This window comes from Mastomys coucha, unplaced genomic scaffold (genome assembly GCF_008632895.1).
Source record: "Mastomys coucha isolate ucsf_1 unplaced genomic scaffold, UCSF_Mcou_1 pScaffold15, whole genome shotgun sequence".
Classification (NCBI taxonomy): Eukaryota; Metazoa; Chordata; class Mammalia; order Rodentia; family Muridae; genus Mastomys; species Mastomys coucha.
In genome coordinates this window covers 147,540,795-147,553,666 of record NW_022196897.1, presented here as the reverse complement: position 1 = coordinate 147,553,666, position 12,872 = coordinate 147,540,795, and the positions used below count along the sequence as shown (strand labels likewise).

The window sequence follows — 12,872 nt, the reverse complement described above, 5'->3', positions numbered from 1 at the left end:
CCAGAGCAGGGTGAGATAGCAAGAGTCAGTGACAATATGACTTGTGTGCCATGGGTGACCTTAGTCACCATGGGGAGAACATGGGGATTTACACTGCAAAGGAAAGGGAGACAGAGAAACACTTGGCAGGAGAGTAACATGATTTGACTTTTAAAAGTATCCCTTTGTCTGCCGTATTGAGAATAGGAGGAGGGAGGTGATGGTGGTTGTTTATAATAAAAGCAGAAAATACACAGAGTGGCAACAAGAACAGTCAGACACAGGCAATGGTGGCTTGAACTAGCCAGTAATGTGGTGTAGAGTCTACATGTATCCCAAAGGTAGGAAGATAAACATGCTGTTTGGTTAAAGATAGGAGGTAAAGGGTGGTGCTAAAGTCTAGGTCCCAAAGAAAGAACGGTTGGGGAGAGAGATAACAGTACGAAATGAGGTAAATCCCCCTAAAAGAGAGTTCTAGAATCAGAAATTATCGCCACCCTGCTCTACTGTGTGGACAAGTAAGGCAACTCGCCTTTATAAAATGCAAGCAAGGTGGGACCTGTAAAAGCCTGTTTGCACTCCTTAACGTTGTTCAATGGCAGAGCAAGTGACCAGCATCCAAGAAGCTCTTCTGGGTTCCATCCCCAGCAGAAGGATGAAGGTCTATTTGCTCTTTTTGTATCTAATCCCCTCCCCCCCCTTTTTTTTTTTTTTTCAAAATTAAAGCTTGAGAACAGAATGAGAATTGTGAAGAAGCTTACTTTGGGACCTATAATATCAAGGTCGCTGCTGACTCTAGCTCGCTCTTTTAAAGAGTAGTCCTTGGTGAACGATAGATCTTTTAGCCCCAGATGTTGGCACAGCCTTTGAAAACCAAGTTTCTGAATGTAAAAACATCAGGTTCAGAAGTACCCCAAGACTGGCTGCTATACACAGCTGGCAAGCATCCCCTGAAACTGGCAGATGAGTGGAGCACTTATTGATATAAATATCACCACGGCAGCTGGGTGCCTTGCAAAAATAAACAGCGAGAAAGCATGAGCATCAGAAAGGCCGCCTTTGGCACCTGGAGGGGTGTGTCTTTGAAGTGGTATGAGCATCTGCCTGCTAGCATGCTTTTGCCAAGACAGCCCTACATGTGGGCCAGGCCAGCAAGGTGGACAGGTCTCTCTCAGTTGCTGCCAAGAGAGCTAACAGCTCATCGTGTGGTTTGACTGTGAATGCCTCTTGGAGGGTGGTCAAGCTACAGATGGGATGCAGGAAGATATGGATAGGGAGAAGATGCAAGCTCCCAGAAGCCCTTATTTCCTTGTACTGCTGTGGAAATGAGCTCTAAATCCTGTGCTCCTTCTTTGAATAGGCCATCTGCAGCCACAGTATTGCTGTTCACAGTAGCTACTAATCAGAGAATTGTGATCCATGAGAGCTGTTGATAAAAATTCTCAAACCTCTCTGCCTTCAGCCCCTGGAGTTGTTTCTAGCTCTTTGACTCTGGGGGCTGCGAAGCAACTTGCTGGGTAAAGCTCTTGCTTTGCAAGCATGAAGACCAGAGTTCATATCCTCAGAATCATATAAAGCCAGATGCAGTAGTATAATTCCAATATTCCTACCCAAAAATAGGAAGCAGAGGCAAGAGAATCCCCAGAAGCTTGTGGGCCAGTAAGTCTGGTGTATTTATTCATGGTAAACAACAAAAGACCCCGTCCCAGTGAAAATGGGAGATGAGGACCAACCCCAGAGACTGTCTCTGACCTCCACACATACACATGTGCACTGTCACACACTTCCACTCAAAAGCCCCACACATCAGTGTGTACACATACACACTACGTAGACATTTGTTAAAACTTATTACACTTAGTGAAAATTTAGTTAAGTTGCTCCTGTATGCATGTGTCAGTCTCTCTGTCTTTGAACACATGTATCATGGCTCACTTGTGAGAATCAGAGTACAGCCTGTAGAAGGCAGCTTACTTTCTACCGTGTTCGTCCCCAGGATCAATCTCATATCATCAGGTTTGTTGGAAACCTTCATCTCTTGAGCCAACTCACTAGCTTATATAATTAAGAAAAAAATAAAAAGACTCTGAGGCCCTATGGTCAACTAAACATGGCAAAGTCCTAGATTCCCTGAAGGCCTACAAGAGACCTTGCAAGAGAGGCCTTCTGTCATTTTTATAAGCCCATGACCAGACCATAGTAGACAGGAAAAGGGCATCAGAAAGAAACCTGTTGTTGCTTGGGTGTGTTTGTGTTTGAACACTTGATCTCTATGTGGTGGTAGTAGTGGTAGGAAAGTTATGGAGCCTTTAAGAGGTGGCACTTGGCTGGAGAAAGTTCCTAAGAGCCTTGAAATTTTGATCTTCTTCCTGTGTATTTTCTACTTCCTGACTGCATCACACATGTGGCCGGCTGCCTCCTATGCCTGCAGTTCCAATCTTTCCCTGCTATGAGCCAAAATAAGCCCTTAAATTGCATCATGTTTGGAGAGTTTGTAGCTGTGATGAGAAACGCCCTCATGTAACGTGTAGCCATGACGCACTATGTAGTGTTTAGAAAGCTTGGGGGATGGTCCGTAAAAGGAGTAGATTCTCTCTCAACCTACAAAGGACTCAACGTGTGGTATCAAGGTGAGCGGTTTGAATTGGAGAAATAGTGTTTCAATCAGAGCCCACAGGAAGCAGGCTGTGGAGAGACAAGAAGAAAGGGTTTCATCAGCTTGAGTGGTTTGCAAACTGGAGGGAGGCTCTCAAAGGCCTTGTCAGTCATTCGTTCATCAACACATGTTTGTTGAGAGCTTACCATGGGCGGAGCACAGACCTAGACACAACAGAAGACCAAAGAGGCACCCAAACCTGTGAGTCCCCATGAGGCACACATTGTGGAAAAGGAAGGAAGGCCTCAGGCTGTCTTTGATCAAAAGTAAAATCTCTCTCGGTTGAAAGTAGCCCAGCACGAACCTTAAGTGGCTGAAGGACACAAAGCAAAACAATGGTAGAGATGTATTGTTGGGGGACAGCATATCACAATGCCCTAAGATCTGTGACAGGAGGAAGACCTAGTAAGAATGGCTACTTATCAACCTGGGATCAGATTTGGGGATCAAGGAGGTCCGATCTCAGTTCCATTGTCCCTACATTAATGAATACATGTCTTTCCAGTTTCCTTGAGTATTAGGTTGCTTCAGAATATTGGCAACTTCTTCCTATACTAGGGAATACCCTTCATCTCATTCAGATCTCAGAGATTTTGTATTTCAAGTTGCCTTTCAGCGTTTCTCATGCTTCCCTCCTTGGGTATCAGAGTGAGTTGTTTTTCTTTTATTGTTCCATGGGCATTACTATCTCAGCAAGCTTCAGTTCTGTAGACCATGCGCAGATGTGACATATGACAAGCTCTAATCCGAACTCAAGGCCAGAGACTTGGGGTCCTGCATTCTAGACAACAAAGCAATCCTCCTGCCTCTTTGAAACATTTTAGATAGAGTTCTATGAAGTCTCCTGCTTTGAAGACCACTACTTCTTTCCTGTAGATCTGGAGGTTGAGGCCCAAACAAAGAAGTGGTGTCAACAAGGACACTTGACCCATCAAGAACTTTTGTCCATGACCTCCTGCCAGGGATAATGAAGATGTCCATATTAGTTAAAGACATTTCCAGGCCCGGTATCTGATCATCATCACAGAAATCAGAGAGGCCTTTCCTTGCTGTAGAGCAAAAGCTCACAGCTGATAGAGAAGTTCAGGTACCCACTTTTCAGACCTGATGGTAGAAATCCTGAGATCAGATGATGCAAAGCCAGGAGGAAAGGAGGAAGGTGGCTGGGTCTCTATGAGTCCATATGAACCCATGACTTGGGGGTGGGGGTGTGTCCCCATGCGGGTGAAATCTTCTGCGAGTGAGGGGGTAAACACCCCCTCCTGGGGGGTTGGAGAGCAAGGTGACATTTCAGAAATATGTTTGCTGTCCACAAAACAAATATCGGGAATTGATTCGCCCATTTGACCACGAAATGCGCAGGATACCCGCTTCTGCACCTCGGCCAGCTCCAGTCTGACTTTCTAAGGCGTGGAGCCTCTAGCTTTCCAGCATAGTGGAGGTGACACTGGATCAGGGATTCCGGGTCCTTCAGTCTGTGCCTGGTGCTCATTTGACCATTTTTCTAAGTCCCTGGCGTCTTAATTTTCCCACCACGATGACCTGCCCTCTATAAACTGTGACCCAGAAAAGGATTCTGTTTCCCCTTAAGTTTCTTTGGTCAGGATATTTTACTACAGAACACGAAAGTAGGTAAGATATACCCCATCCCCCACATTTCTTCCCTTCTCTGCAAAATTCAGCTCTTTCCCTCTCTGTAGCTCTTCTCTTTAAAACCTCCCTATAACCTGCCTCACACATACTGTGCTTCTGTCAGTAATGCCCTAAACCCTCCCCTTCCTTCCCAGGAGAAAATTCAGCTTTGGCTGTCATAAAAGTAAGTGTCCATGCACCATGCAGAAATCACATTCTCACTTAAGGGGGCTGTGGGGGGACGAGGTGTGTGGATGTCTTTCAATCACCATCCGGGTGTTTCTTTCTGTGTCCCCTGTACCTTTCACCCCTACTCCCACAGTCTCTCATCTTTAACTGGCCACAGTGCCAAAGCCAATTATGTAATTCTATAGAATCTATTTAAAGGCATGTTATAATCACTACCCAGAATTTTAACACCAACTCGGGCGACTCTATTACAGTTCTCTACTTAAATTCCACCTAATTTACTTCACTGTTAGGTGACCCACGATTAATCCTCACCCGACCCCCACCCGGGAAGATCAACAGGAACCTTGCGAACTAGAGTCATTCATTTCTGAGACTGTAATATTATCTGCCCTCTCCTACTTATCAAAGGATTTTTAATTAACAAAAGGCATAACTAAGGTGTACCAAAATATACTTTAAAATTGTTTTTTTTCCAAAAATAGACACATCTGCTAGCTTTCATTCAACTATCAGAGCATGTTTATTATCTCGGTGACTAACAAGCTTTCAGATTCCAAGATGTTTAATGAGAGAGGCTACCTCTGCCTTTGTCACATTTTACGCCTGGATATACAACCCTCCCCCGCCATACACACACACAGAGGACATCTTTTCATGGCCTTAACAGTGATGGAGATCACTAGGTGAAATAATGTACAGCAGCTGATCCAACACTGTCTATACTGCCTGCTTGACTTTTGCTGGGTTTAATTCATCAACAGGCAACAGACGTCCTCTGCTTTCTGGAAAGAAGCATGAGCATTTCTAAATTATCAGCCACAATGAGGCTGGCTTCTCTCCTAGAGACAATCATGGGCCCTACCTGTGCACATCTGCAGCGCTAAGGCCCTCCCTTTCTGGCAGATCCATCCTCCATAGACCATGGGGAAAGAAGAGTGGGAGGGAAGAACATCTGGCCCAAACTACAGACTTTTAATCAACCCATTTGGGAGTATATAGGTGTGTCTGTGTGTGTCTCTGTGTGTGTGTGTGTGTGTGTGTGTGTGTGTGTACATGCACATGGAGAGGTAGGAGGTCAATGCTGGATGCCTTTATCACTCTGTACTTATTGGTTTGTTGGTTGGTTGGTTTGTTTTGAGACAGGGCTCCTCAGTAAACCTTAGGCTTCTCTCTCTCTCTCTCTCTCTCACACACACACACACACACACACACACACACACACACGCACACGCACACGCACACGCACTCAACATATACATATATACTGATAGTAATAAACAAAAATTAAAAGATATAGAAGGTACTTCAAATGGGAAGTCCAATGCATTTATTTCCCCATCTCCCACCCCTAACAAAAAAAAAATCCTCTTTAATTTTCCAAATTTCTCTTGAGAAAGCCCTACAGGCAGAATGGTTAGCTCCTCTAACCACAATGATGCCCATCTCTACAGCTACCCTGAGCTGACTCTTCAGGAATTTTTGCAATAAAGACAAGCCTTTGGATATTAATCCCAAAGATAAACTTTCAAAAAGACTAAAACAGAAAAAATAATAAAAACTTTTCCCTTTGTCTTGTCTTAAATAACGCTCGCTAATGGTATTAGCTCATATGCCCAGATTTCTCACTGGAGACATCCCTATACAAGGAGACATTAATATGCATATCTCCTCATAATAAACTGTAGGAATTAAGAGACTTGGACAAGTGACCAAGAGAAAAGGTGTAAGAATGGAATCCTAGCTTTTCATTTTTATAGGTGTAAATGAAGGTCGTTGAAACTAGGAAAGAGACAACAAGGAAGGAGGGTTTGAGCAGCAGAGAGTGATAGACGACATGTGACTTGTAGACAAGGACTGTTGGGGGAGGACATCAGAGGTAGGAAGGAGCTGGGGAGGAGAGTGGGAGAGGAGGAGCCTTAACAAAAGAAGTTATGTCTGAAATTACAGAAGGCAAGGAAGTCGGTTACTTCTTTGCTTGCTTAATCAGCATACAGAGTAACCAGTGTTTGCACTCTTTGTTTTCCTAGCTCCCCACACTGTCCTCTCCTACCCCCAATATCCCTACTTCCTCCCCTCCCCATTCCTACCATTCTGTCAGTGTTCTCCTTTGTCATGTGTGTTCTGTTAGCCTCTTCAAACCACTTTTTTTTCTTTTTTTTCTTTTCTTTTTTTTTTTGGTTTTTCACGTCAGGGTTTCTCTGTGTAGTCCTGGCTGTCCTGGAACTCACTCTGTAGACCAGGCTGGCCTCAAACTCAGAAATCTGCCTGCCTCTGCCTCCCAAGTGCTGGAATTAAAGGCATGCGCCCCACTGCCAGGGCTACACAGAAAAACCCTGTCTCTCAAAACAAAACAAAAAACAAAACAAAAGAAAAAAAACAAAAAAAAGACATACCACTCAAAAACAATGTTTCAAATCACTTCTTCGAGCTTTTCCTTTCACGCACACACGCATGCATGCACACACGCACATATAAAATTAAGAACTAGAAGCTGAATATGAGAGAGCATAGCACTTGTCTTTCTTTGTATGCTACTTAAAAAATAGCCTTGAGAAAAACAAAATAAATAGACTTGAAAATATTTTTAAATGTAAAGCCAAAGAAAGAAAGAAAAGAAAAACAAAACAAAACAATAAAAAACAAACAAACAAAACAAACAAAAAGCTCAAAACAACAATAAAAACCAAGGGAAATGAGCCCCGAAAGCTCAGGGATAACTGGCTGGCATGACATTCCAGAAACCACAATGGCCTTGGTGGGGGAAAAAATTGAACTCTAAAAGTCGTTCCCTAAATTCCACAAGCAAGTGACATGTGTACCCACACACTCAACACACACACACACACACACACACACACACACACACACATACAGTAACAAATAAAAATTAAAAAGAGGGAAATAGAATGTACTTCAATGGTGAGCCCTAATGTGTTTATTTCCCCAGTTTTCCTATGCTTCATACTCAGGCCAAAATGGCAGCCATGCATCTGGACACAAAGATGGTCTTAAGCTAAACCCTAGAAGGCATTTTTGCTGATGAAAATCATTTGCAAGTCTGGAAGGGTCACTGGGTATGGAGCACATCGCTTCTCTCCACTCTTTGTCTCCTATTTCCTGTTTCATGATCATGTGCCGCATGCTGGGCTATGAGAAGACCCAGACACTGACCATCCCTGGCAGCTCAGACGCACATCTGTTCACACATTGCCCAGGCGAATGGCACCCACTGCTGCAGTTGTGGTCTCACAAATGAGGAAGCCCAAGTGAAAGGATGGCACTGATTTCGGATTGGAAGGGCCCTGCAACCTTTTCCAGCCCTCTGGGCATTATGGGAAAGTGACCTGGAAAATCAAATGTGGAGAAGAGTCCTAAAATATAGGACTCTTGTTTGAGGCATAGAAGAACCTATTAGCTTGAGAAATTGGTCTGGAAATCTTATTAAAAGAGACAAATCATTCCACATTCACCTCAGGCTGAAAATATTGGGGGTAATAGACTCTCCCCAGTGCCTCGGATCCATACGCCACATGTCAGGATCACAGCCGAACTCTGGCAAGGCTAAATTCAATGCAGGCAATAAAGGCAATTATTTTTTTTTAAATGGGAAGTTCTGATTAATTCCAGTTTCTCTGGCCAGCCACGGACTTATCAGGACCAGTCCCTCATTACTGTGAAGGTTGCAAGGCAGAAGAGCCAGTGGCAAAGAGAAATGAAGTTCAAACTGTGGATCTGTCATTACTGCACAGCTATGCAGCAGCAGACTGTCCAGCTATGGAGGCCCCTGTGACTGGCCCTCCTCCTCCCCCACCCTCATACTCGCATCCTTTCTCAACATGCTTGATTAACCCCTGATGGAGGGCTTAGGCAAGCCGAGGGCCAATACTTTATGAAAAGTTTACCTGCACGTCGTTGTTACTTGGCAGGACATTCAACCTGAGAATTTTTGACTTTACAGTGTTAAGTAAACAATACACACTTGATAGAAGCTGTGTAAATTTTGATTTGCATGTCTTGCTTGGGCTGATGATATGCAATACTCTCTGGTGATGCTTAGGCAGTGGTAGTAAGCTGGAGATCCCAGACACCCAGAATCCTGCAGAGAAACAGCTAGCCCTTTGCAGTATGCAGTACTTCCTCATAAAGCCATGAAAGCCTGTAGGTTATGCATGCCAAATGCCTTTTTTTTTTTTTTTTTTTGCAGCCCTGGGGGCTGAACATAGGGCTTCCTGCATGTAAGGCAAGTGTTCTACCAATGATCTATATCTCCCATTCTGAATTCACTTTCTCCCTTACTATGTCATCAGCCAACGATACATTTGTGGAGCAGCAACAAACTACATCATAACCAAGTAATATGTGAATTATAATAACCATACAATAGTAATAAATAGTCTACAATTGAATTATAAATGCAATAATGCCCTGCAGTGCCAAATAGGTATTCATTTCATAGCTGACACAGTACTAAAGGATTTATTTTCATGAATTATCTCCTTTATCCCCAAAGCAACCCTAATAGAGAGAGAGGTGGCCAAGATTGGTATGAACGGCTAGGCAGAAAATCTTGTAGGTCTCTGTCTAAACTACTCAGTTCTGAAGCTGCAGCCATGGATAGCAGCACTCATAGACAATAAATGAACCGGTTAATATATAAGTGTCAATTAAACTTTATTTTTAAAACACATTTTATGGGCTGGAGAGATGGCTCAGAGGTTAAGAGCACTGGCTATTCTTCCAGAGGTCCCTGAGTTCAATTGCCAGCAACCACATGTTGGCTCATAACCATCTATAATGAGATCTGCTGCCCTCTTTTAACCTGCAGACATAAATGAAGGCAGAATGCTGTATACATCATAAATAAATAAAAATATTTTCAAAAATTGTTTTTTGTTTGGCTATTAGGCCATAGCTGCCTACCACAGCTAAAATTAAATGATGGTATTCTTAGATGAGAACTTCTGGTTTCAACTAGTAAGAAGGCAGGGAACTCAATGTTTCCCTTTGGCATACCCCATGTCTTTATCATTCTAGCTCTGGAGGGAGGAGAGAGCAAAAACAAAAAACAAAAACAAAACCATGCCATGTGACTCCCTAGGGTGAATTAACAATTCACTACCATCAACAATGGAGAAAGCAGTTCTTCCCTCCTAGGAAATTCCTGCTTCAGAGGAGGCCACCACACTCATGGCTCACCTCCGTCAACATCTATAAGCTGGCATGGGCCATGGCTGACCTTGCCCTGTGAGACACTCAGTGCAGAACTGATGCTAGAAGCTTCAGTGGGTCTTTAGGAACATTAATTATACCTTCTTAACAACTCCCAGGTCACCGTTCTATCACATGGCCTCTCTCCAGACATCAATAGCTCCCAAAAACCTGTGTCCACAGTGGTCATCCTCCTGTGTGTCCTAAATCTGAGACAATGGCTAGGCAGGGTCCATCTCAATGCTCCTCGGAGACCAGGAATTTGAGGAAGCATGCTTTTTCCCCTCCACGGACACCCAGACTCAAGCCACCCAGCAAATCAGTAGACACAAAGGGATGAAGTAGCCATTCTCCTTGATGATGCACATAAGCTAAAGAACCACTATGGTCTGAGACCAGGGCTCCTCAGTCTCTCCAATGCTGCATTGGATTGACAGGATTCTCAAGAAGTACTCCATATATTATGGTCTGCCTAGCTGCATCCTAGCCTGTGCTCATAGCTGCTCTGTGGTTATGATGAACAAAACTGACTTCAGACACTGGAGGATGGAAACAAATGGCCTCTAGTTGCAACACACTGTCTTAGAGTGAGAAGTGACTCTGGCTACGGGCTCTAAGCTCTGTGTGTAGTTCCTAAGTCCAGAAATGTTGGGAAGACAGTCAACAAGCCTTCTTGTTACCCAGTGAATGTTTTTATGGTACAAGAGAGACATACTTATCCTCAATTTACACATGAGAGCAGAGGTCTGGGTGACAAAATCTATATGCATTAGAGCCTGGATTTGGAGCCAAGACTGTCAGATGCCAATCCCTGTACTTCATAAAACAGTCTGAATATGACTACAGTCACTGTAGACTTCTCTAGAATGGGAAACAGTTGCCTGGGTTGTGGTAAAGTGAAAACCAGATTGTGCCTGCCCTTCACTTGTAGGTCCTAAAATCCTGACAGCAACATTGACAGGTAGATGTTCTTTTCCCCATTTAAAAGATAAGAAGACTGGGGTCCAGAATATTAAAAAAATAGTTTGAAGTCAGCATAGCAAATACTTTTAAGCCTGCCTCTTGGTTCAAAGCTTCAACATTTTAGAACCAAAGAAGTTGGACCTGTACCTCAATAGGAAAGCTGCGTACAGTTTGCTTCCAAAGACTGGACTTTCCTGCTCATAACAAGAAAGGCTCAGTGATAAATAGCATTTAATATGCCCCCTTCTTTGCCCTCAGCCTTCTGTGACCTCTCATTTTGCTTCAGCTCTGTATGCAGTACTGGCCTGAGAAGACCTCTGGGTGTTACGGTCCCATCCAGGTGGAGTTTGTCTCTGCAGACATTGATGAGGACATCATCCACAGAATCTTCCGTATCTGTAACATGGCTCGAGTGAGTAGAGAACCACCATGGCTCACTGTTCCTCTTCTTCGCAGAGCAGATGGAGGTGGCTGGGAGAGGATCCCGCTAAGCCCGCCAAGAGTCTGTGTTACTCTCTCCTGGGAAGCTCTTCCTTGGGGAAGTGATGTCTTTGCTGATTCCAGAGCCAGCAATGGCTCCAGCACAGATAGATGCACAGAGCCCCATCCAGCCTGCCAGCTGCCTGTTTCCTGACACGCTAGCAACCATGTAGACAAAACTTCTCAGACATTAGCTCTTCCTCACTGCTGGCACATCGCTCTGGTACCCTTCAGTTGGGTCTTAGGAGCTTTGGACAAGGTCCTATGAACACTGACATGGAAAAATAATTAGTCACTTTCAAAGGGATAGTTACAGATTAAATACTGAGGAGGAGAGGGCCCAATAATAACCCCTGAAACAATGGCCAACTATTGCTCTCCACTGAGAACCTAGAGAAATGATCCTCAGTCACTGACCTCAGAATTTGCTACCCAAGTAGAAACATGAGATAAATTGTAACAAATGAGCTTCAGGGAGAAGGGCTTCTACTTGGTAGAACAAAGAAAAGCATTGCTAAAGAAAGGGACATCAGAATGAGTTTGAAGACTGACAGGAGAGTAGAGGTACCGAGAAAGTTAAGCAGTGTACACAGAGTCACAACATTAGGTATAAGGACATTCTTGAGCCCATGGTGGCACAGCTGAGACCCCACTCAATCTGACCTCTACTCTATTACAGCCCCTTCCACCCAGGGCCAAAATCTGAAAGACTTGCATCCTTAGGTACCCCCAGCAGAACAGCCCTAACCAGTGCTCTGTTCTCAGCCACAGGATGGTTATCGCATTGTCCAGCACCTCCAGTACATCGGCTGGCCTGCATACCGGGACACACCCCCCTCCAAGCGCTCTCTGCTCAAAGTGGTCCGACGGCTGGAGAAATGGCAGGAGCAATATGATGGAAGAGAGGGGCGCACTGTGGTCCACTGCCTGTGAGTATTGCGGAGCTGGGGTGATGAGTGACTAGATGTCTGGAGGTGCTGCTGGTGGCATAGCCAGTCTGAGGCATATCCAGTAGTATCTCATCTCAACATCCCTTATAATCCATTGATAATGCATCTATAGGAATTAGAATCCTTTCATGAACTGAGGTGCCTGCTTTTCTAAACTATGGTTGCATGACGTGTTGCTGAAGGAGAACATAGCCCTGCTTCCCAGTGCTTCCAACACAGAAATGAGTTCTATACTCAAAAAGTGGGTATGCATAGCATCCTGCTAAGCATAAGAAAGCTTGGGATAAAGTGGGTCCTATTGACCAGAGTACCCTTGTGTTATTTCCTGAAGGAGAAGGAGAAGGACAGTGTTATCTTAGCTTAATTTAAGCCAGGCATTTAAAAATGAATCATTTCATCCCATCCATGAGGCAGAGACCTATCATCTTGCAGTAAGAAAGCTGAAAGTATAGGGAACTGAGCTAGATGCAAAAGGGACTCAGTTGGACTCCACCAGAGTGTGAGCTAATGTGTTGTGTACTGTCCCACACTGTGTCTAAGAAGAGGGAAAGTGGGGAGGAGCATTCAGGATGAGGACCTCCTGGACAGGGTGAGAACCTCTTGGGCTTGCTCACTGTGTCGGCCTCCTGGGTTACCATACCTTGTGCTTAATAGGAACAGGGACACAGAACATGAGAGGACACTACTGCAGTAGATGGCTCTTCAGGGCCCTGGAATCTGCATCTTCCTGTGGGTGCAATAAGCTTAAGGCCAGTTACTGGGATGATCTTTGCTTCCTGGCTTAGAATGGGAACTGTATATATATATATATA

The 12,872-nt window shown here is 44.3% G+C and overlaps 1 protein-coding gene across 23 annotated transcripts in view; it reads left to right on the top strand.

Moving 5' to 3' along the window:
* The window catches only part of Ptprt (protein tyrosine phosphatase receptor type T), a 1,176,099-nt gene that overhangs the window by 1,084,910 nt on the left and 78,317 nt on the right, over positions 1–12,872 (top strand). For all 23 annotated transcript variants that reach the window (XR_004119009.1, XR_004119008.1, XM_031372635.1 and 20 more), the window contains 2 exons: positions 10,917–11,042; positions 11,876–12,039. Coding sequence is in view for 21 of the 23 variants with exons in the window: in XM_031372635.1 (XP_031228495.1) it covers positions 10,917–11,042; positions 11,876–12,039 (290 nt within the window). In the remaining 2 variants the exon portion in view is untranslated. The remainder of the gene's footprint in view (positions 1–10,916; positions 11,043–11,875; positions 12,040–12,872) is intronic.